Genomic DNA, 23,629 nt, shown 5'->3' with positions numbered 1-23,629 from the left:
GGCTAAGGACCAGTAATCTGAAGGACCAGTTACCATGCAATAAATTTTAAAATATATTATATGTTAGTGCATTTTATGTACCTGAATATCTGCAGCAAACAATTTCAGTGCTCTGTACTTGACTACATGACAATAAACTCTCATTCATTAAATTGTTTTCCCTCTTTGCCAGTTTTAATTAATTGAAGTTTTTAATTGTCACGGGCACCAAAATATAGTGAAAAGTGTGTTTTGTGTGCTGTCCAGGGAAGTCAACCCACACTTAAGTACAGCAAAAAGTAAACAAAGTATAATTATAACAAGTCTAAAGGCTGTGATGAGATAGGATTTTGTAAGATCAAAAGGTCAAATTTTACTTCTAAGTGGTCTTTGGCCTGATATATATGAAAGAGGTCTTTGGCCTGATATATCAACACAATTTCTCTTCGACTGATGCTCCCTGAACTACTCAGTGATTCCACCATGTTCTGATTTTAATTATGTTGTACAGTTATGTGTGTTATATGTCATAGTGTTTGCCTTACATGAGCAGCAACACACTTAGTCTAGAACTCAAGATTAATGTTGATTTACAAATTTGAATCCCACAACAGGGCAAAGGAATTTTAGCTGTAAACAAAAATCTAAGAAACTGCTGGAAATCTGAAATAAAAACTGAACATGCTTGGAAAATTCCACAAGTCAGCCAGCATCTGGGGTAGAGGAAATAATTAACTTTTGAGGTCAAAGACCTTTCAGATTTATTGTCAGAGTACATACAACCCCTTTTTTTCCATGGAGTGGCAGAATTACTGCTAATTGGTAGTGCAAGAAAAAAATGTAAACTGATCACGGATGTAAACAAACACTGTGCAATACAGAGAGAACAAAGAGAATCAATCAATAAAGTCTACAAGAGTCCTTAAATGAGTCTGAATGACTTTGTCGTTGAGGATTCTGATGGTGGAGGAGTAGCAGCTGTTCCTGAACCTGATGGTGCGAGCTTTGTGGCATCTATTCCTCTTTCCAGGTGGCAGCAGCGAGAACAAAGTATGTGCTGGGTGGTGAGGGTCTTTGTGGTGATGGATGCTGGCTTCCGACAGCAGCCTTCCCCATAGATGTACTCAATAGTGGGAGGACTTTGTGTGTAATGTCCTGGGCTATGCCACTACCTTTTGGAGGGCTTTACACTAAGGGGTATTGGTGTTCCCATATCAGACCATGATGTAGCTGGTCAGCACACTTTCCATCACACCTCTATAGAAATTTGCCAGGGTTTCTGGTGTTGAGGAAGTAGAGGTGCTGATGTGCTTTCTTCATGATGCCATTGGTGTGTTGGACCAAGAAAGATCCTCCAAGATAGTGACTCCCAAGAACCTAAATTTGCTCACCATCTTCACCTCTCATCCCCCAAACATCACTGGGTTGTATACCTCTGGCTTTCCTGACGTCAACAACCAGATCCTTAGTTTTGGTGGCATTGAGTGCAAGGTTGTTGTTGGTGCACCATTCAGCCAAGTTTTCAATCTCCATCCTGTACACCGACTCATCCCCTTCCTTTATACAACCTACTATCGTGGCATTGTTGGCAAATTTGTAGATGGTGTTATTGTCATACTGAGCTACACAGTCGTAGTGTAGCAGATCATCAAAACTTTAATCTGATAAATTAACTTTCTTTTTCAGTAAAGTGAAAAGAAACAACCATCAGTTACACTGTGAAGAAAATCTGTGACAACCGAGAATGCCAAGCAAGACACAATCCAAGGAGATTTAGGATGGACAACAAATACCCATGAAATTTTGGCTAAGATATAAAAATTCCTTTATTGTCATGAAATTAAACAGAAACTGTATTATTACACAAAATTTCCTTTAGTCTACGGTAAGACAGACAAAGGTTCACCATCAGCAGAAATTGTTTGGTGCCCCTTACAGAGAAATAGAAGCAAAAGAGAGTCCGCCAGAGTCGCTGAACATTCTGTATCACGTTATCACTATAGGAAAGCTATCATTAAGCAGGAAAAGGTGCAGAAAAGATTCACAAGAATATTACCGGGGCTGGCAGGCTTGATTCTTAGAGAAGTTGGATTGGTCAGGACTTTTCTCCTGAGAGTGTGGGATGTTGACCATGAGGGGGCATAGCTAGGGTAAATAGCCACAGTCTTTTTCCCAGAGTAGGTGGATCCAAAAGTAGATGGCATACATTTGAGGTGAGAGGAGAAAGGGACCTGAGGGGCACATTCTTCATAAATAAGCTGGCAGAGGAAGTGGTAGATATATACATACGAACCAAAGATTGAAGAGCATTTCAACACCTTGGAGCCCCTGCGTGTGTGGCATGGCACAAAGATCATTACGGACTATAAACCACCTAGTGGTTAATTATTTCTACACTCGCTTTGATCGAGAGAACAAGGAAGTCACCTTCAAAGTGGATCTTCCACCTAATGAACTGCCTCTTCCACTTTCCATCTCTGATGTTTGATTCACCCTGAGTAGGGTGAATGTACGGAAGGCATCTGGTCTGGATGGTATACCTGCTTAAAGAGTCTGTGCTGAACAGTTGGCTGAGGTCTTCACAGACATTTTCAATCTGGCCCTGGCCCAGGCAGTTGTACCTATAACTTCAAGATTGCCACCATCGTGCCAGTGCTGCCACGAGTCTGAATGACTTCTGTCCAGTTGCATTCACCCTTATCTTTGCAAAGTGCTTTGAGAGACTGGTTCTATCACATTTGAAATCTTGTTTTCCCATCACGCTAGACTCTCATCAATTTACCTACTGTATCAACAGGTCGACTGAGGATGCCATTTCTACGGCACTTCATTCTGCCTTGACCCACTTGGACAACTCCAACTCTTATGTCAGAATGCTGTTCATTTACTTTCTTTCAGCATTCAATACTGTGATTCCTTCCAAACTGATCGCTGACTTTGCCAGTTTGGTTTCAGCTCATCCCTCTGCAATTGGGTCTTGGACTTTCTGACTGACTAAATTAGACAATCTCTTCCCTTCCATTCTCAACTTGAACACTGGTGTGCCCGGGCTGGATGCTGAGCCCTCTCCTGTATTCCCTTTTCACCTATGACTGCTTCTGTATATGGTTCTAATTCCACAATCAAGTTCGCAGATGTGTGATGGATTATATCATATTTTATATTATGTATAGATATGTTTTTGGAAGAGTTAGATTGGGGGTTTTAGTGTAGGTCACAAACCAACACAAACACTTCACAAAACAGATCTCATGTAAAATGCAAGAGATCTGCTCACTCTGGGCCCTGTGCCTTTGTAAAGACAATGGAAACTGCTTTGCTGAAGGACTTCACAAGTAGGACATGCTGTGGAGTAATGGATTATTGTTTTGAATGCAGTAGATGAATGGTGCCGCAGTCTGTCTGGATGCAGTCTGCTGTTCTGAGAAGGTCATGTGGTTTTCTCTAAGAGAGAGCGAACTGGTTTCTGCAGCATGGCAAGCTGGCAGCTTGTTTAAAAACCTTATTTTGAAAACGAGTTGTGAGTTCTGAGTTCAGCCTGTTCAAAACTCTTGTGGTCCATACAAGCCTGAAATAAGGGAAACAAAAAGGAATTCTTGGGTAACCTACAGAAGAAGAGGTTATTTGGAAAATCCTGATGGGGTAAGTTTCTTCAGCAAGACACTGAAGTAGCTGATTGGAGGGAATCAGTTTTTGTGTGTGCCCAACAAGCAACAAATCTCTCTGAAACCAACAAAAATGTTCCTGAACGGTAACCAATTACCTTTAAACACCAGAGTTTATTGAAACTTCATAAATGTTAAATTCTGTGCATAGTATAAGAATTGCTTGATGCTAGTGAACTTGGAGGAGTGAGAAGTGAGATTGGACTGTGAACCAAAGAACCTTTCTGAACTTACACACACATTACATACATGTGCGCTTAGAATTAGAAGGGGGTTGTTAATAGTAATAAGTTAAAGTTTGATCCTTTTTTTATGTTTAAAGAAATTTAAAAATGACTTTTGTCTTGGTGAATTTCTGTTGCTGCTGGATTTTGGGGTCCTCTGGACCCATTAAAGATGACCTGATCAGAGGGGATGATGAGACAGCCTATCGGGATGAAGTCCAGCACCTGGCCATGTGGTGTGCCAACAACAATTTGGCACTTAACACTCAAAAGACCAAGGAGATCATTGTGGACTTCAGATGTGTAGAAGCTACACTCTTCCCCCATTTACATTAATGGAGTTGTGGTGGAACATGTATCAAGCTTCAAATTCTTTGGTGCCCACATTTCAGATAATCTCACCTGGTCCCTGAACTCCTCCTTCCTGCTTAAAAAGACACAATAGCACCTTTCTGCAAAGCATGATGAAAGTACACCTCTGTCCCAGGATATTGATGGATTTTTACCGCTGTACCATTGAGAGCAGACTCACCTATGGCATCTCAGTGTGGTGTGGCAATTGTCTTGTATCAGACCGTAAAGCACTTCAGTGGGTGATGAAAACTGCCCAGCAGATTATCGGCATCCAATTGCCCACCATTGAGAACATCTATCAAGAATGCTGTCTGGGCAGGACAAAAAGCATCATCTTTTTAAAAAATTTTTTTTTATTTTTCACACCATACACCACATTGACCATGATACATACATTTTCCTTTTCAAATATATACAGTGTCATTTTCTCCCCCCCCCACCCCCCATCCCACCCACCCTGCAAAAAGCATCATCAAGGATGCATCTCACCCTGCACAAAAAAGATTTGTTAAGATAGCTCTAGCCGTAGCAAAAAAATGTATTATGTCAACCTGGAAATTGGAAGATAATTTGAAAATACAACAATGGTATATAGAAATTAATAAATGTATTCCATTAGAAAAAATAACATATAGTTTAAGAAATAATATTGAAATATTCGAACAAATATGGGAGCCTTACATTAAATACAATAGCGAAAACCTACCGGGGTCAATCATCACGTAAGTTAACGGAAGGAAAAGGAAATGAAAAGAATGGACTCAGTAGAATTTCTGGTGTATTTTTATTGAATGACAACATTGTCTGACTGGTTTAATGTATCCTAGATTGTATACCTTAAATGGACGGGAGGGGGGGGGTAGGGAGGGTGGGATGGGAGGAGGGAGGGGGGGGGAGAGAAAATGGCACTGTATATGTGTGAAAAGGAAAAAGTGTGTACCATGGTTAATGTGATTTATGGTGTGAAAAATAAAAAACTAAAAAAAAAAGGATGCATCTCACCCAACTATGGACATTTGAACTTTTTTTTCCATCTGGTAGGGGCTACAGGAGCCTTTGCTCTCGAATCAGCAGACTCAAGAAGAGCTTTTTCCCCGAGGCTGTAACCCCTGCTGAAATCACAGCACTGAGTGGTACCGCACTCGCATTGCACTGTCAGTACTTTTATAATTGTTTGCTTGCTGAATGCGCTTGTTTTTATTGGCACATAATTATTTGTATATAGCACTATTTTTTAATTTCTGGTTGAATGCTAATTGTATTTCATTTTACTTGATACAATGACAATAAAGTTGAATCTAATCTAATCTAGAGGCTGTACAATTGTAAATTTTCAAGATATTTAGACAGGTACATGGTTAAGGAAGGTTTAAGGAATATAGGCCAAACACAATCATAGGAGATCAGATTGTGGCATGGACAAGTTGGGTAAAAGGACCTCTGGAGAAAATAATTTTCTCCTCATAACCATATAACCATTTACGGAGCGGAAACAGGCCATGTTGGCCTTTCGAGTCCGCATCTCCATCCCAAATCTACTACCCTAAATCTTGAGGCTATTTCCCCTAGTTCTAGTCTTTATCACCAATGGAAACAACCTCTATCTTATCTGTACCTTCCATAATTTTATATTTTTCTCCCATAACAATATTCTCATGCTGCTCTTATTTTGACCAAATTAATTTTTTTTTCAATCATCTCTACACTCTTCCCCTTCTACTTTGTATGACTGTAATAATATTAGAATTGATACATAAGACAGCTCACAGAACTCTTTTCATTGTACAAGCTGTGACAAACGACTTAAAACAAACTTGCAATTTTTGCTGGTTTTTAAAGGTATAAGGAATATTATTGGTAGAAATAAACTGCTTGAGAAATTCAGTAGGTTTGGACAGCATTTGCGGTAGGAAAAGAAATGATGACCTTATGTTTGGAGTGCATCATTACCCAACCTTGCCTTTTATGGTTTCTGAGTCAGATGCTTGTTCAAGCCTTTCGAGATCAAACATGGCAAAACACCTCAGGGAATTGGTGAATGCTGGACAAGTGTATTTTGCAGTTGCTTGAGATTGAGTGGTAGCATGGATTGACGAACTAGACAAGTCATGCCAAATTTTAAAGTTACTTTTTTTTAAAAACCTGTTTATTTTCCTTGATTCTTTTTGCTGGTTGCTTGAATTCTGGGTTCCAAATGGAGAATAACGATAAAATACCAAAAGTTACGGTACAGTTACAGTAATCCAAATGGAGAATTTTCAGTACAATACCAAGAGCGTGCTACATTTTTGCAGGTATCAGAGTTTGAACAGGATTATTGCTCAATCTCCTTAATTGAGGTTAAGTGAGATAAAAACTTGAGGACATGGGTTAAGGGTAAAAGGAGAAAAATTAAAAGAGAACATTACAGGAATTTCTTCAGGCAGAGAGCAGTATGGTTGGCTTAGTGGTTAGTGCAACACCTTTACAGTACCAGCAATCAGGACAGGGGTTCAAATCCCACATTGTCTGTAAGGAGTTGGTACATTCTCCCTGTGCCTGAGCTGAGTGAGTTTTCTCAGGAGGGCTCCGACTTCCTCCCACCATTCAAAACGTAGGATGGGTGTAAATTGGGTGGCACGGACTTGTGGGCCGAAATGGTCTGTTACTGTGCTGCAAGTCTAAATTTAAAAAAAATTAAAATTTAGAGTGGTGGGAGTATGGAACAAACTGCCAGCTGAATTGGTAAATGTAGGCTCAATTTTGACATTTAAGAAAAATTTGGACAGGTACATGGATGGGAGGGATATGGAAGGCTATGGTCTGGGTGGAGGTCAGTGGAAATAGGCAGAAAATTAGTTAAGGGCCGAAGGACCTGTTTCTGTGCCGAAATGTTCTATAGTTCTATCAATTTGATCCTTGAGTGGACTTCTGAATATTAGAAGATAAGAAACAGAAGGAGGCTATTCGCTCCCTTAAACCTCTTCTGCCATTCAACAGGATAGCACTTCTTCTGTGCAATACCTTACCTTGACATTTCTTCATCTCCTGAACCCTTTAACATAAAGAAACCTTTACGTTGGCTTCAAATGAGAAGAATCCCTCCTTGTGCCTATTTCTCCATTTCTTGTCTCTTTTTCCTTAAATTCTTGAGCCATCTATTAGAGAGCAGACAGTTTTTAAGTTATTTGGACTAAACATCTCCAGCAACCTAGATTAGCCCATCCACTTTGGCACAAAGGCCAAGAAGGTGCACCAGGAAGCCCAAGGATATTTGGCACGTCACCTGGATTCATCAATGGCTTCCATAGATGTACCATTGAAAGTACCGGTAAATTGCTAGGGTGCATCCACTGCATGGTACAGGACCTGCTCTGCCCTAGATCACAACAATCTACGGAGATCTGTGAATGCAGCGCAGACTATTACACAAACCCACTTCCACGACCCCATCTACACTTTCTGCTTCTTCAAAATAGCAGCCAACTGGTTAAAAATCTCATCAAAGTCTGGTCACACTCCCTACATCCTTCTGCTGTTAGGAAGAAGATTCATAAGAGTGAGGTGATTCACCACCAGATTCAAGAATAGTTTCTTGCCTGCCTCTATCAGACTTCTGAATGAACTTCACATGAATAAAATAATGTGGCCTTTTCTCTGTCCAAATGATCTTTTCCTGTAACTGCACTTTTGAACTGTATTTTACTATGTATGGGATATCAAGCTCTGTTTACAAAATCAAAATCTGACATTATCTTGACCACCTCTCTAACATTCCTCTCAATCTTTGCTACAACCTTATTAACTCCAGTGGCATTTCATCCTTATTGTTGGAAGGATTTCACCCCATGCAATTACACACTGATTGGCTGAATAGCCACCCCTTTAATATATTAAATGGCCCAACCTTCACTGTTATCTTGAGTGGAGAATTGCAAAGATTAACAAATCTCAGGGGAGAAATCGCTACTTTACCCCAATAGTCATCTTTCCAGCTGTTATCAGACTCCTGAATGACCCTCATACCAGCTGCCTTCATTCTTTTCTAGTTGAATAAGAAGTTATTGTCAGGAACACATCATGAAATTTGTTGTTTCGTGGCAGCGTCACATTGCAAAATCACCTTACAAAATAAATAAAAAATAGTGCAAGAAAAAGTCAAAGTAAAGCAGTGTCCGTGGTTCATTGTTCCTTCAGGAATCTGATGGCAGAGAGAAAGAAGCTGTCCTTGTGCCACTGAGTGTTCGTCTTCAGGCTCCTGTACCTTTTTCTTGATGGTAGAAGAGAGAAGAGGGCACGGCCTGGGTGAGGATAGAGGCTGCTTTCATAAAGCACTGCCTCGTAAATGTCCTCGATGGACTGAAGATTGGTGCCCATGGTATTGCATATTGTTTTTTTCTTGTCCTGAATTGGCACCTCCATACAAGTGATGCAACCAACCTCCACAGTACACAGTCTTTTAGAGCCTTGGGTGTCATACCGAATCGCCTCAAGCACCTCACAAAGTATAGCGGCTGGCAAGCCTTCTTGGCGGCGGCTCCAGGACAAATCCTCATCGATGTTGCACCCAGGAGTTTGAAGTTCTTGACCCCCTCCACGGCTGAGCCTTCGAATGAGGACTCTCCCAGTAACTCCACACTCTGTTTCACTTGCTTGCAACATAAATAAGTAACTGAACTGGAAATAATGCATGCGATTGACCCTTTCTCGACATGGATTTTTGCCAGAGTCCTTGCAGGGCTGTAGCTTCTCTGTGTTTGCTTAATTAGAATAGGTTCCCTCTGTTTATCAAAGACAGACTTGATCTTGACACCCCCCCTCTCCCCCTCCCCCCCTCCCCCCCTCCCCCTCCCCCCCTCCCCCCCTCCCCCTCCCCCTCTCCCCCCTCCCCCCCTCCCCCTCCCCCTCTCCCCCTCCCCCTCCCCCCCTCCCCCTCCCCCCTCTCCCCCTCTCCCTCTCTCTCCCCCCTCTCCCCCTCTCCCCTCTCCCCCTTTCCCCTCTCCCCCTTCCCCCTCTCCCCCTTCCCCCTCTCCCCTTTCCCTCTCCCCCTCTCCCCTTTCCCCCTCTCCCCTCCCCTTTCCCCCTCTCCCCTCCCCTTTCCTTTCCCCCACGCTTCTCTGCTCAACCTTATTGCCAGCAGGACATAGCTGCAACCCCCCCCCCCCCCCCACCAGTGCTCCAGCATGAGGAGAGGAAGCGAGCAGCTGATTGGTCGAGCGGCCGCCCCTCTCTCTCTCTCTCTCTCCCTCCCCGCCGTGCATGATGGGATACTGGAAGACCCGAGCCTCTCGTTGGCGGTCTCGCCGACAGCGGGGGCCGTGTCGTCGTCGTCGGCGGCCACCACAAGACCGCACTCCTTTCCCATGGGAGGGGATCGAGGAAACCAAGGATGCCGGGCGTTTGCGTGAGGCCGGGCCGCCGCGGGAGAAGCGCCGAGCTCCGCCGCCGCCGGTTGCCCAGAGACCCCGAGAGGTGAGGCGGCGGCGGCGGCGGCGGCTCCGGGCCTTTGGAATGTGCCGGCAGGGGATGGCGAAGGCCGGGGGAGGAGGGAAGGGAGAGCGGTTCCGGCTCCTTCGGGGGAGGCGGACTTCAGGTGGCCGCGTGCAAGGTGCAGGCGCTCGGCCCGCCTTCCCGAGGCCCGGCGAGGCCGCCTGCGGGAGGTAAACATTGGCCAGTGCGCATGCGCGGGAGGTAAACATTGGCCAGTGCGCATGCGCGCCTGCTCAGGTGGGATGAAGGGGGGGGGGGGGGGGGAACCGGGTGGCAAAGCAGGAAGAAGTGAAACCAAAACAGGGGACATTGAGCGGATAACCCCGGAAACGAAAGGATTGAGGCATAAAGGAGGACAAGGGTGAAAGGGGGAGGAGTTAGTTATAAAATAATATTGTATGTGTATCGTTTGTGGGTGTGTGATGTCTGGTTGTGGGACTAAAGCTGTCTCGTCAAGTTGAACTTGACTCTCCTTGGGGGGGGGGGGGGGGGGGGGGGGAGGGTGGAATGAGCTGCCTGCACAAGTGGTGAACGTGGACTCCGTTTTAACATTTCAAAATTTGGACCGGGACAGGGATGGGAGAAAGGTGGAGGGCTATGGAGTGGGTGGAGGTCAATGGGACGAGGCGGCAAAATAGTTCAGCACAGACTAGAAAGGGGCTGATCAGATGAGGAAAGTATGACCGCTCCTGCCCTGTACTTGTTGCCATTGAGGGGAATGGGTGGGGGTGGGGGTGGGGGGGGGGGGCAGTCTCATTGAAACATTTTGAATGTTGAAAGGTGCGGGTAGAGTAGGCGTAGAAAGGTTGGCTCCCATGGTGGGAGAGTCGAGGACAAGAGGACACAACTTCAGAATTGAAGAGAGATGCAGAGGGGTTTCTTTAACCTGAGGTTGGTGGAATTTGTTGCCCGAGGTGGTTGTGAAGGCCAGGTCATTGGATGTACTGAAGGTTAGGTTCTTGGATAGAGCATCCAAGGTTATGGGGAGAAGGTAGGGCAGTGGGAAAATGGATCAGCTCGTGGTTAAATGGTGGGGCAGACTCAATGGGTTGATCTGCCCCTATGTCTTGTGGTCAGGAAATCGTGCAAGAAAGCAAGAGATGCTGGAATCTGAAGTTAAACAATTTGATGGGGGTCTCTGCCCAGTTTCTTTGCTGTCCCTGACCAAGGTATTTTGGCAGGAAAAGTCAGTTCTTTTATTGCTTCTCTTATATGCTGCTTGACCTACTGAATTCCTGTTGCACGTTGTGCTTCTGCTGGAGGAACTCAGCAGGTCGAGCAGCATCCATGGGAGAAAAAGGACGGTCGGATAGAGAGAGTTTCGGCTCAAAGTCAGCCGTGCTTTTTATTTTGTTCTCAGCAGTGCTGCTTCACTCACTGACTATCTTGAGGAGATTGTTTAGCTGAGGAAGATCAGAGTGAACAATTCAGGCCTTGGGGTATTGTGCACAATTGTCATCGCTCCATTAAAAGAAGGAGCATTTGGAAGGGGGTATGGAAGAGATTTACCACCATGTGGCTCGCAACAGAGAGTATCAGAACTTATTTTCAGGATCACGTCATGAAATTCGATGTTTTGTGGCAGGATCACAGCGCGAACCACATTACAAAGTAAATGCAAGAAAAAGTCAAAGGAAGGCAGTGTCTCTGGTTCATTGTTCCTTCAGGAATCTGATGGCAAAGGGGGAAGAAGCTGTCCTTGTGCCGCTGAGTGCTCGTCTTCAGGTTTCCTTCTCCCCTGATGGTAGCAGAGTGAAGAGGGCATGGTATGAGTGGAGAGGTCCGTGAGGATAGAGGCTGCTTTCTTAAGACATTTCCTCTTGTAGTTGTCTTTGATAGAGTGGTCTGGTGCCTGTGATGTTGTAGGCCCAGTTAACAACCTTCTAGCATCTTCTTGTTCTGAGCATTGGCACCTCCGTACCAGATGGAGGTGCAACCAGTCAGAATGCTCTTCATGGTACACCTTTAGAAGTCTTCTGTGACATACCGAATCGCCTCAAACTCTTTGCAAAATATAGCTGGTGACGAGCCGCCTTCATGGAGGCTCCAGGACAGATCCTCTGAGGAGTTTACAGCCAGGAATTTTAAGTTCTTGGCCCTCTCCACTGCTGAGGCCTCAGTGAGGACAGGTTCATGTTCTCCTGACTTCCTCCTGAAGTCCACAATCTTCTTGGTTTTGCAAATGTTGAGTGCAAGGTTGTTGGTGTGACACCACTCAACGAGCTGATCTATCTCCCTCCTGTATGCTTTCTCATTGCCATTCGTGATTCTGCTGACAACATAATGTCATCAGCAAATGTTTAGATAGCATTGGAATTATGCCTGGCCTTACAAAGTGATTAGAGCAATGGGCTAAGCATGCATCCATGAGGTATGTCAGTGTTGATTAGTATGAGCTGTAGGCAGAGATTGGACAAACGTGGGTCTTCTCTGGAACTTTGAAGGTTGTGGGGTGACCTGGTAGAGGTTTATCAAACTATGAGGCATATATAGATAGTCAGATACTTACACCCAGAGCAAAGATGTCACATGCTAGAGAATTGTTTAAAGTAAGGAGATGAAAGTTGAAAGGAGAGGTATGGGGTAAATATTTTACATAGTTTGTTATGGGCTGGCAGGTAGTGTTGGAAGCAGATAGTAATTAAGAGTCTTCCGGATCAGCTATTCTCAATGGGAGCCTAATGCCATCCAACGGCACCCCTCCCTTCCCCCACCCCCACTTCACCGACCAGAGGCTGGGGGCCACTGCATATTTCAGTAAAAGCCTTGTTTTCTGTTCACCTCACATAACATATTGTAAATTTTTTGTCATTGGTGGGAGAGAAGTATGAAACAAGCCAAAACTTAACTGCTTCACAGGGAAATGGGGCCAATAACTTTGAGCAGAGTCCTAAGAGGACCATAGCCAAAAATAAAAAGTTTGAGAATGGCTGTTCTAGATAGACATATGAATATGCAGGGAATAAATGTTGGGTAGCGGGGGTTGGCTGTGTTGAGGGCACTAGGAGGGTACAGAGTGATTTGGACAAGTTAGGCGAGTGGGCCAAGACGTGGTAGATGCAATAGAATGTGGATAAATGCGAGGTTATCCACTTTGGAGGTAAGAACAGGAAAGGAGATTATATAAATGGTATCTGTTTAGGATAAGGGGAGATGCAGAGAGACTTGGGTGTTGCTGTGCATCAGTCATTGAAAGTGGGCGTGCAGATGCAGCAGGCGGTGAGGAAGGCGGTATGTAGGCATTCGTAGCAAGAGGATTTCAGTGCAGGAGTACAGACAGATCCTGCTACAACTGTGCAGGACGTTGGTGAGACCACATCTGGAGTATTGCATGCAGTTTTGGTCCTCCCTTATCTAAGGGAGGACATCCTCGCTATGGAGGGGGTACAGAGAAGATTCACTAGAATGATATCAGGGATGCAAGGACTTGGATAGACTAGTCTTGTAGTCTCTGGAATTTGGAAGATGGGGCGGGGGATCCTATAGAAACATAAAATTCTTAAGGGTTTAGACAGACTAGATTCAGGTAGGTTGTTTCCAATGGTTGGAAAAACCAGAACCGGGGGGGAGGGAGGGGGGGGGGGGTCACAGTTTGATGATAAGGGGAAAGTTTTTTAGGACTGAATTGAGGAATAATTTCTCTCAGAGGATGGTGGATCTGTGGAATTACTTGCCGCAGGAAGTAGTTGAGGCTGGTTCCTTGTCAATATTTAAGAGGAGGTTAGATTTGGCCCTTGTGGCTAAGGGGATGAAGGGGTATGGGGAGAATGGAGGAACCAGGTACTGATCAGCCATGATCATATTGGATGGTGGTGTAGGCTTGAAGGGCCAAATGGCCTAATCCTGCACCTCTTTTTCTATGCTTCTAAATGGATCTATTTTATGTGCAGACAGCAGTTTTACTTTAATTTGGCCATCATACACAGTGCAGACATGTGGGCTAAATTGACTGTTCCTGAGCTGCACTGTTCCATAATTGTTCATCAGAACAGATGTGCTTTAAGATGAAGGAAGGATGGGAATGTTGGTAACAGGTTGGAGACCAAGGTTGTCCAGGCTTTTGGTATAATCTAAGAGAAGGAGCTGCTTTATCAGGAGGTGACAATAGAGCTGCAGCTGCTGGAATCTTGGGTGAAACAAGAGAAGATGAAGCAACATTCATGGGTAGAAGTGGTCAGATTGTTTGTGCTTGGATCCATTATTTAGACTTGAATGCAGGTCATTAGACAAGCAAGTGAACTGCAGCACTGTGGTGCAGCTAGAAAAGCTGCTGTCTCACTGTTCCAGGAATCCATATTCAGACATGATCTTTGGTGTTGTCTGTGTGAAGTTTGCACGTTTGCTTTCTGCAGATTCATGTATGTAGATGCTTGGAAGAAATGATGGTACATCAAGCAAAGATGACCAGCCTCATTGACTGTCTGGAGGACATAAAGTGTTGGTTGGCTCAAAACTTCCTGCAGCTAAACAAAGGCAAATCTGTGATCATTCATCCTATCCTTATTAAACCACTCGTCAAATCCCTTGGTGTGATATTCGATTCCACTTCGTTTGATAAGCAAGTCAATGCAGAAGTAAAAGCTAGATTTTTTTCCATCTCCACACTATTGCCAAAATCAAATAATTCCTGTCATTGAAAGATCTTTAGAAAGTTATCCATGCCCTCATTTTCTCCCGTTTAGACTACTCTAACTCTCTTTACATGGGAATTAGTGAGTTATCGTTATCCTGTCTGCAACTGGTTCAGAATGCAGCAGCAAGGCTCCTGACAGGAGCCAAGAAAAGGCTTAGATCTTCGCTGGTTGGCAGTACAGCTCAGGATAGATTTTAAAGTTCTCCAATTTGTTTATGAAGCCATTAATGGACTAGCCCCCTCCTACACCACCGATCTTCTGACTCCCTACTCCACTTCAAGACCCCTCAGATCGGCCAATTTAGGGCACTTGGCTGTTCCACACTCAAATCGCAAACTCGGGAGATCGCACCTTTGTGATAGCAGCCCCCAAACTATGGAACAATATTCCTCCCTCCATTAAATCAGCCCCTTCCTTTACTCTTTTAAATCCAGGCTGAAGTTGTATTTTTACTCTCGTGTTTTGAGGTGATTGTTGATAGTTACCATGTACAATTCTGAACCTTGGGCACCTAATTCATACTGACTTTAAATAGCTACTTAGGTTAAAAATGTAATTTATGATCTGTACAGCACTTTGGTCAGCGTGAGTTGTTTTAAATGTGCTATATAAATAAACTAAACTAATGTCAGAAATGGCCATCAACCTCTGCACAGTGAGCTGTTACAAAAATGAGTGACATTGACCAGATCTTAGGGCAAAGTGGGAATTACGTTATGGGATCAAAAAGGAAAGTAAATTTTGGACTACAGATAATCTTTTTTTTTACCCAATGCAATAGGCTTTTATTGAAAATTCAATACAAATGCAAATCAAGCATGGGCAACTGGACCTCATGACATTTACTACTGCTTCTTTGGGGCACAGGTTGTTTGTGTGGCCACACTTGTTGCACAAAGATGTAGGTGGTCATAACATTTGCAACACGTCATCTTGTCACAGTTGTACTTCTGAGCAAAGACTCTGAGAGTGTGGTCCAGGGCATCAGCTCTCAGATACAGTACTACATTCAGAGTAGATTCTCTCTGGATGTTGTACTCATATTGAGTACATCATCCTCCAGCTGCTTCCCAGCAAAAATCAAGCATTGCTGGTCTGAGTCCAGCTCTTTGGGGACATTCACCGGGTGCTTGCCATGGTGGGTTGGCGGTGGTGGTTGTTAACGAGGTGAGCTTGCTGCGGAGGTCCAAGAGAAGCATCAGGGTCTTACCATCCAATCCGGCATCTGCTCGAGAAACTCCCCTGGCAGCGACAGCAGTGCACCGTAGACGAGCTCTGTGGACAAGACTTGGAGGTCTTTGGAGCCGTTCGTATGCCAAGCAGGACCTACGGCAGCTCGTGCTCTCGTGTGGGTCTCAAGGTCGGTCGGGGGCAGCAAGCTCAACTCTGCTCCAGTGTCCACCAGGAAATGCCGACCATTGGTTTTGTCCACCACTTGGAGGAGGCTGTTCATGTGGCCAGCCATCCATGGCGGCTGGCCCAGTTGTTACCCTGGTACGAGCAGGGTTGGCGGCATTTGCTGGCTTGTGCTCCCCAGCGCTGGTGATAGAAACAGCAGGTTGTCTGGTGCACCTCGATCTTCTGTCTGGGGGCAGGTTGTGGTCAGCTGGGTGCAGGGCAGGTGACCTGGTTCATAGTGACCCTGTTTTCCCTCTTCGTCTGCCACAGCACGTCGGTGCGGGCTGCGACCTTCCTGGGGTCTGAGAAATCCATATCCGCTAGCAGGAACTGGATGTCCTCTGGCAGTTGTTTGAGGAAGGCTTGTTCAAATATCAGACAGGGCTTGTGGCCTTCTGCCAGTGCGAGCATCTCATCCATCAACTCAGTCGGGGCTCTGTCCCCCAGGCCATCGAGGTGCATCAACGTGGCCGAGCGCTGCTGACGGGAGAGTCCGAAGCTGCTGAGAAGGAGAGTTTTGAAGGCAATGTATTTGCCCTCCTCGGGAGGATCGCGGATCAGGTCGTCCACTCTGGCAGCCGTTTCTTCATTGAGGACTCTCACCACGTGGTAGAACATGGTGGAGTCCGAGGTGATCTGCTGAAGTCGAAACAGCCTCCACCTGCCCGAACCATGTGGGGGTCAAGTGGGTCCAGAAGGGAGGGAGCTTTACTGAGATGGCGCTGATTGCTGAAGAGTCCATGTTTGGAGACCAGATGTCATCTGAGCTCGTCGGGGACAGAAAACACCACTAGTCTTGGTGAGGTTTCCAGTAGAAATGTTTATTTGAATTTCTCGCGTACTCCTTTAAGGCCAACAGAAGTTCCACTCTGTGCAGCAGTGATGGCATGGCCCAGGGCGCGAGCAGTGGCCTAAGCCACGAGGCAGTGAGTAAGCCCTGACGGCGCCATCTTCTGCAGCTGCCTCACCAGCGTGCCGGTACAAATGGGGCCAGTTCGCTTTACAAAGATGTGTGCCACCACAGTATTATTTATCTATGTGTGGTTTTATAATTTATAAACCAATCTAAAATGAATTATTTTAATTCCTGCATACTTTTTAGTTGAATTCATTGGATGTTAATCAGCTGATTTTTTTTTCTCTCTGTTACCTTGATTGGGATTTACTGTCTGAACACAGTGTAGAAACCAATGGATTCTTTCAAGGATACGTAGAATCTCAGAGCACAATGTGGACCTTTTACTCTTGCTATGCTAGATAAGATCCAGACATGGCATTGTAAGATCTTGGCTGATCTATGTCCTGAATTCCATTTTTCTGACTAAAATATCATAAGACATAAAAGCAGAAATAGGCCATTCAGCCCATCATCTGCCCTGCCATTTAATCATGAGCTGAACCATTTTCCTACTCAGTCCCACAGCCCAGCCTTCCTCCTATAACCTTTGATGGCCCTGCTTAATCAAAAACCTATCAATCTCTGTCTTAAATCACCTGGCCTCCACAACTGCCTGTGGCAACGAATTCCACAGATTTACCTCCCTCTGGCTGAAGAAATTTCTACTCGTTTCTGTTCTAAGCGACGCCCTTCAATCCTGAACTGATGCCCTTCATTCCTGATTGCCATATTTATTGATTCCAATAAATTGGCAGCATATCCATGATGCCTAGTCTCATGTCTCTTATTTCTGACTTGTCCACTCTGTCCTTTACATCTGTGTCCCTGGTCCTAGAATCCTCTATCAAGAGAAGCGTTCGGGCTCTATCTGTTCTATCAAGCCTTCGTAGCTCGCACTGAGTACACTTCGTTCTTTTCAACTCTTTTCAGGTCACACAGCACCCATAGAAAATACTGGTATAATACAGGTTTTGGGCTTGAGCCCTTTATCAAGGTATGAGCAGAAAGCAAACGAATAAAGGACAGAGGAGGAAAGAACAAGCAAGATTGGTGGATTTCACTAGGAGGGCAGAAGAGAAAAAAAGCTGGGAAGTGAAAGGGAGAGGGAATAGCTGTTTGGAGAGGGAAGGGGGTAGGGAGCTGGAGGAAAGGAAACAAACGAGGGAGAGGGGGAGGGGGAGGGAGAGGGGGAGGGAGAGGGGGAGGGAGAGGGGGAGGGAGAGGGAGAGGGGGAGGGAGGGAGGGAGGAGAGAGAGACAGACTGGGGGAGGGGTCTAATGGAAACTGGAGGTTGATGTTGATGCCATCTGGTTGGAGAGTGCCCAGTGGGATTATTAGGTGTTGTTCCTCTATTAAGTGTTGCTGCTTTCCCCCCCGCCCCTCACCAATTTATTCTGGTGCCTGACGAGGGACACGGGTCCAAACATTCTTTATGTATCTTTGCCATAAAGAGCCCTGTGTGACCTGCTGAGTTTCTCCAGCACTTTTGTGCAAAGTAAACAGTTGACCTCCAATTTTGAGCAGAATTCTTTGTTTCCAATAACATGCTATCATGTCCCTGTTGAGTTTTCTTGAGAGATCTTGCATAGAAGATATAATAGTGCTATTGCAGTGACCTGCTGTGGCAGTGCTACCAAATAATGAGACGTCCACACAGCGTGAAGGTGAACCAAAGAATTACTTTATTGGTTTGAATTTGCCATGTCTCCACTCTGGCCTGCCCACTTCTGGTGACATACCTGCTGGCTTCCAGAAGTGATGTCATCGTGACTGCATCCCACTCTCTGACCGGCAGGCCACTACGCAAAAGTGGAGGGCTCCTTAGCCTGCACGTGGCGTTAAGTGCCGGCTCCTTCTTGGCAGTAAAGGGGAGCCCGCGCCATCTTGGACAGGCTGCATGTTGCAGTGATTCAGCCCGTTTAATCATGTGGTTGCTCGGCCCGCTACGCTATTCGTATTTGTTTCATGCATATAAAATTAACATGAATCATTCGCTGGTTGATGGTGACCACAGAAATGATCCTCTATTGGAAGCTGATGGCTTTTACTCCACATGATTATCCTGAACCATCCTGGTCAGATATCTGCTGGCTATGCTCCAGTACAGGTACTTGAATGGCATACTGCTCACTTGCCTGCCAGTTCAATGAGTAGAAGGAAAAGATCGATCATCGATCTGGTAAGGCGTTGGAAGGTAGCCCCAAATTTATGAAGTTAGGAGATGCTGCCATTGTTGACATGGTTCCAAATAAGCCCATGCGTGTGGAGAGCTTTTCCGAATATCCATCTCTAGGTCACTTGTCTGTCCGTGACATGAAACAGACAGCGGCTATGGGCATAATTTTTAATTTTTAAAAAATTACTTCATTTAAAATTTAAAACAACAAAAAAAACATTTGCAATATTTCAAATTCAATTCCAATATGTGTACGTGTGTGTGTAGAGAAAGAAAATAAAGTAAAATAGAAACCCCCACCCTCCTCCCTCCAACCCCCTACAAATGCAGAAAAAGAATAGGAGAAGGGAACCACATTAGGAATATTTCACTTTTCAATATCTTATGGAGACCTATAAGAGAAAGGGAATGTTTGAAATTCATTTAAATATTAATACCTACATTTTGTAAATATGGGCACCATATTTTCCAAAATATAAGGTATTTATCTCATAAATAATGTAATTGGGCATGATGTTCAGACATAGAGCCTGTCACCGTGCTGTATTGACCGATGAGTCTATGCTGCTCAATTACACCCAATTGACCAACAAAAACGTACCCGGGTTGAATGCGATCGAGGCAGTTACTAAGCTGAGGATACAGGTAAAGTATTAAAAAGAACGAATATCCCAACTGACCACCAAGATTTGGCAAACCCTGAGAGTGACACCACCAACATTTTTATTTCACCAATCTTTATAACATAATTGAAGGGAGGTTTTTTTTGTTGCAATGTGCCTGATGAATGTTCCTGCTTCATGTGTAAACTTCATCAAAATAAATGCAGTCTCGCAGTTTCAGTTGAATCAGTGATATTTGCTGTTATTTTGTTCTCAAAGTCATGAGTACAATTTCAAGTGTTTGTATAGATTAGTTTTGTGGAAATATAATGAAACCTTTTTTTTCCAATTTAGTTGCAGAGTTGGGCTGTTGCTGTAGGACGCCACCCATCGCTATGCCTGCTGTTTGGCCGACTCTTCTGGATCTCAGCAGGGATGAGTGCAAGAGAATACTTCGAAAGCTTGGTAGGGCATCAGGATTTGATCTTTTTTCTTTTCTGTAGTACTTCACGGTACTTATTGCTGTAGCAATTGGCCTTATTATCTTTGAGTTAGGAAAGAAAAAGAAGTGATACAATATAAATTACGTAAAGGAAAGTCAGAGATATCAGAAATGTGTGTCAAGTGTAGGCTAGAAATTGGTACCTTTATATAGTCCACGTGGACCTGCACAAAGGTAAGACCCCTTTGATTGGAATTATCTAATAAATTAACTAGGATTACAGGAACAAACTTCCTGCTGGATCTAGAGCTGTATTTATAGGGAGACCTAGAGGATATGGGCAGATCATTCACTAAATTCCAAATTAAATTTGTAGATATTGCCCTGTCAGTAGTTTAAAAAAAAAGCATTACAATCACCTGGAAGTCCAACCCAACCTCTTTCCCGCCCCCCCCCCCCCCCCCCCCCCATTCATTACCTGATGGACCACGGAGATGCATAACTGTATGCCCACGGTAATTTAAGAAGCAAGAATGACACTTTTGCTAAAATATGGCAACCTTTTCTAAAGCACTTGGGTGCACAGCTATAGCAACAGCCCATGGTTCTAAAAAGCTAACAAAATACATAAAGACACTGGCAGTGAAGCACCTCAAGGAGTGGAAGTAGTTTAGAAAGACTGGTAGTACGCTGAAGTCTTTTTTTTCTTTTTACCATTTTTCTGTTTGACATTTTATTTGCTTTAGTTGTTGTTTAATTTGCAAAGTTTTGGGGGAAGGGAAGGAAATTGTAAGTAAATTGACAGTATTTGTATCTGAGAAGTGAATTATACTAAATGAAAGCGTAAAAAGAATTGTTCTTTTCAGATGTGATAACTTTGTTTTGGAAAAAATTGAAAAATAAAATTTTCAAAAAAAGGAAGGAATAAGAAATAGATATAGCCACTGTTCCTATTTCTGATTTGATCTTCATTGTTTAATATCCAAAAAGATTTACCAATGACCTCTTTGTGTGTTGTAGTTTTAAAAAGTCTGATGTTTCCTGTTGAGGATGCGGCCTGAATAAATATAAAGTTAAACACTGGAGGGAAAGGGGAAAAAAATTAATGAAGAATACAGTATTGGAGCAGTGACTTGTTTTCTTCCAGCAAAACTCATTTTTTGAAAATTACACAGTGGAATTCTTCACATTTCTTACATGCTCTGAATTAGAATAAATTATTCTGTTTCATTGGGTGTACTGAAGTTATTTGGAGGAGTAACAAGTTCCAGTAAAACCTAAACATTGGTATTAATTTTGAATTGTTATAACAAATAATTGGGTATCTATTTCTAGTAAATCTACTTTAATGGTTTTAATCCTTTCTGAGATCAAAATAATGCTAGAATTATGGGTAATTATTGGAGAAAGGCCAGTTTTGAGGAAGTGAGAAAGAATCTAGAAAGCATGGATTAGGACCGGTTGCTTACTGGCAAGAATGTGCTTGGAAAGTTGGTGGCCTTCAAAGGTGAATTTTTGAGAGTACAGAGTATGTATTTTCCTGTCAGGTATAAAGGCAAGGTTAACTGGCATAGGGAACCTTGTTTTTAGTGGGATATTGGAGATATGGTTAAATAGAAGAGAGAGTCCTGTACCAGGTATAGGCAACAAGGAGCCGATAAGCTACTTGAGGAGTATAAAAAATGCAAGAAAAAAATTTAAGAAAAATAGAGGGCTAAAAGAAGACATGAGGTTGCTTTGGTGGAAAAGGGGACGGAAAATCCTCAGGTCTTCTACTGGCATATTTAGCGCAAAAGGATGATAAGGGAGAAAATTGGTCCTTTGAAGATCATAGTTGGCTATGTATGGAATGTAAAGAGATAGGGAGATCTTAATTTTTTTTTTGCAGTGATATTTACTTGGGAAACTGGCATAGAGACTATGGAAGTGAGCCAAACAAGCAGTGAGGTCATGCAACTTGTACAGATTAAAGAGAAGGAAGTGGTTGCTGTCTTAAAACATATAAAGGTGAATACATCCCCAGGCCAGTGAATTAGAGGGTAACTCGTGTTGATTCATTGTTCAGAAAGCCTCTAAAAATAATCCCAGAAACTAGGCTGGTGAGCCTGACGTCAATAGTGAGCAAGTTATTGGAAGACGTTCTATGACATTGGATATACAATTATTTGTAGGCGCACTGATTAAGGGTATTCAACATGGCTTTATGCATGGTAGGTCATGTTTAACCAATTTTATTAAACTTTTTGAGGAGTTTATCAGAAAATTTGATGAAGGAAATGTGATGGATGTTGACTACATGGGCTTTAGTAAGGACTTTGTCTGCATGGGAGTTTAGTTGGGAAGGTTCAGTTGCTCAGTGTTCATGGTGAGGTAGTAAATTGGATTAGACATTGGCTTTACAGGAGAAGCCAGAGAATGGTCATGGATGATGGCCTCTCTGACTGGAAGCCTGTGACTAATGGTATCAAAATGATCGGTGCTGGGTCCATTGTTGTTTGTTATCTTTATTATTGATCTGGATGATAATGTGGTAAATTGGATTAGCAATTTGGTAGATGATATAAAGATTGAAGGTGCATTGAACAGTGAGGAGGGCTTGCAAAGCTTGCAGAGGGATCTGGGCCAGCTGGAAAAATGGGCTGCAAAATGGCAGATGGAATTTAATCCAGATAAATGAGAAGTGTTGCACATTGGAAGGGCAAACTTTGGAAGACCAGAGGATGGATATCTGTACAAGGTAAGTGGAAAGAAGTTTAGGGCAGACCGGTGAATTTTTTTTCCAACAGAATAGTGGGTGCCTAGAATGCATTGCCAAGGGTGGTGTTGGTGGCTGGTTCAATAGGGACATTTAAAATGCTCTTAAATAGGAACAAAGATGCAGAATAGAGGGTTTAGTTTGATGAGTTGGCACAACATCGAGGACCAAATGGTCTGTGCTATAATGTTCTTTGTTCAAACCAAGGAAGGACGTGCACTGTAAATGGTGGGGCACAGAGGAGTGTGGTAGAGGGAAACATCTGGAAAGTGGTGTCATGGTTAGATAGGGTCATAAAGAGGGCTTTTGGCACATTGCTGTCATAAATCAAAGCATTGAATATAGAAGTTGGGATGTTATGGTAATGTTTTATAGACATTGAGGAGGCCAAATTTGGAGGATTGTGTGCAGTTTTGGTCACTAAGCTATAGAAAAGATTTCAATAAGGTTGAAAGAGTGCAGAGAAAATTTAGAAGGTTTTAGATTTATTGCCAGAGTACATACATGATTTCAAATACTCTCTTTTCCAAATATTTTTATTAATTTCAAATATAATTATGCATAAACAAAACATTTATGGAATATATAATATCAATGACAAATTTGATAACTCAACAAGCTATAAAGAACATATAATCATAATGGAAAATTATAACAGAGAAAATTGTTTTTCTCCACATTCAGTTTGATTCTAACCCTATTCCCTAACCCAGGGAATACAACTAAAGAAAGTATGTACTTCGTTCATAGAATAAAACAGCAAATATAGAAATATTTTAAAATAATTATCTCTAGATGTTATGAAAGTAATTCAAGAATAGTCCCCACAGCATTTGAAACTTTATATTTGAGTTATTAATTGAATAGCATATCTTTTATAAATTTAAACAGGACATAATGTACCTGAGCCATTGAGCATGTGTGGGAGGGGCAGCATCTTTCCATCTAAACAGTATTGCACATCTAGCCAGGAGAGATGCAAAAGACAGTACGATATTTAATTGGAGTTAGAGGAATGTCATCTTCTCCACTT

General features: G+C 43.4%; 1 protein-coding gene and 1 long non-coding RNA gene across 11 annotated transcripts in view; one reads left to right on the top strand and one right to left on the bottom strand.

Moving 5' to 3' along the window:
- Positions 1–1,819: 1,819 nt before the first annotated feature.
- On the bottom strand, positions 1,820–8,974 carry LOC138739644 (uncharacterized). Its single transcript, XR_011342355.1, has 3 exons — positions 7,231–8,974; positions 4,401–4,533; positions 1,820–3,547 (listed from the first exon to the last, which is right to left on the bottom strand). It is a non-coding gene; the product is annotated as an uncharacterized lncRNA (long non-coding RNA).
- Positions 8,975–9,584: 610 nt separating this feature from the next.
- Positions 9,585–23,629, top strand: part of emsy (EMSY transcriptional repressor, BRCA2 interacting) — a 101,349-nt gene continuing 87,304 nt past the window's right edge. For all 10 annotated transcript variants that reach the window (XM_069892116.1, XM_069892114.1, XM_069892111.1 and 7 more), the window contains exons 1-2: positions 9,585–9,673; positions 19,754–19,864. In XM_069892116.1, coding sequence (XP_069748217.1) covers positions 19,795–19,864 — 70 coding nt within the window. In that variant the 5' untranslated portion in view covers positions 9,585–9,673; positions 19,754–19,794. The remainder of the gene's footprint in view (positions 9,674–19,753; positions 19,865–23,629) is intronic.

Source organism: Narcine bancroftii, chromosome 7 (genome assembly GCF_036971445.1).
Source record: "Narcine bancroftii isolate sNarBan1 chromosome 7, sNarBan1.hap1, whole genome shotgun sequence".
Lineage (NCBI taxonomy): Eukaryota > Metazoa > Chordata > Chondrichthyes > Torpediniformes > Narcinidae > Narcine > Narcine bancroftii.
This window is presented reverse-complemented; position numbering and strand designations above follow the sequence as displayed.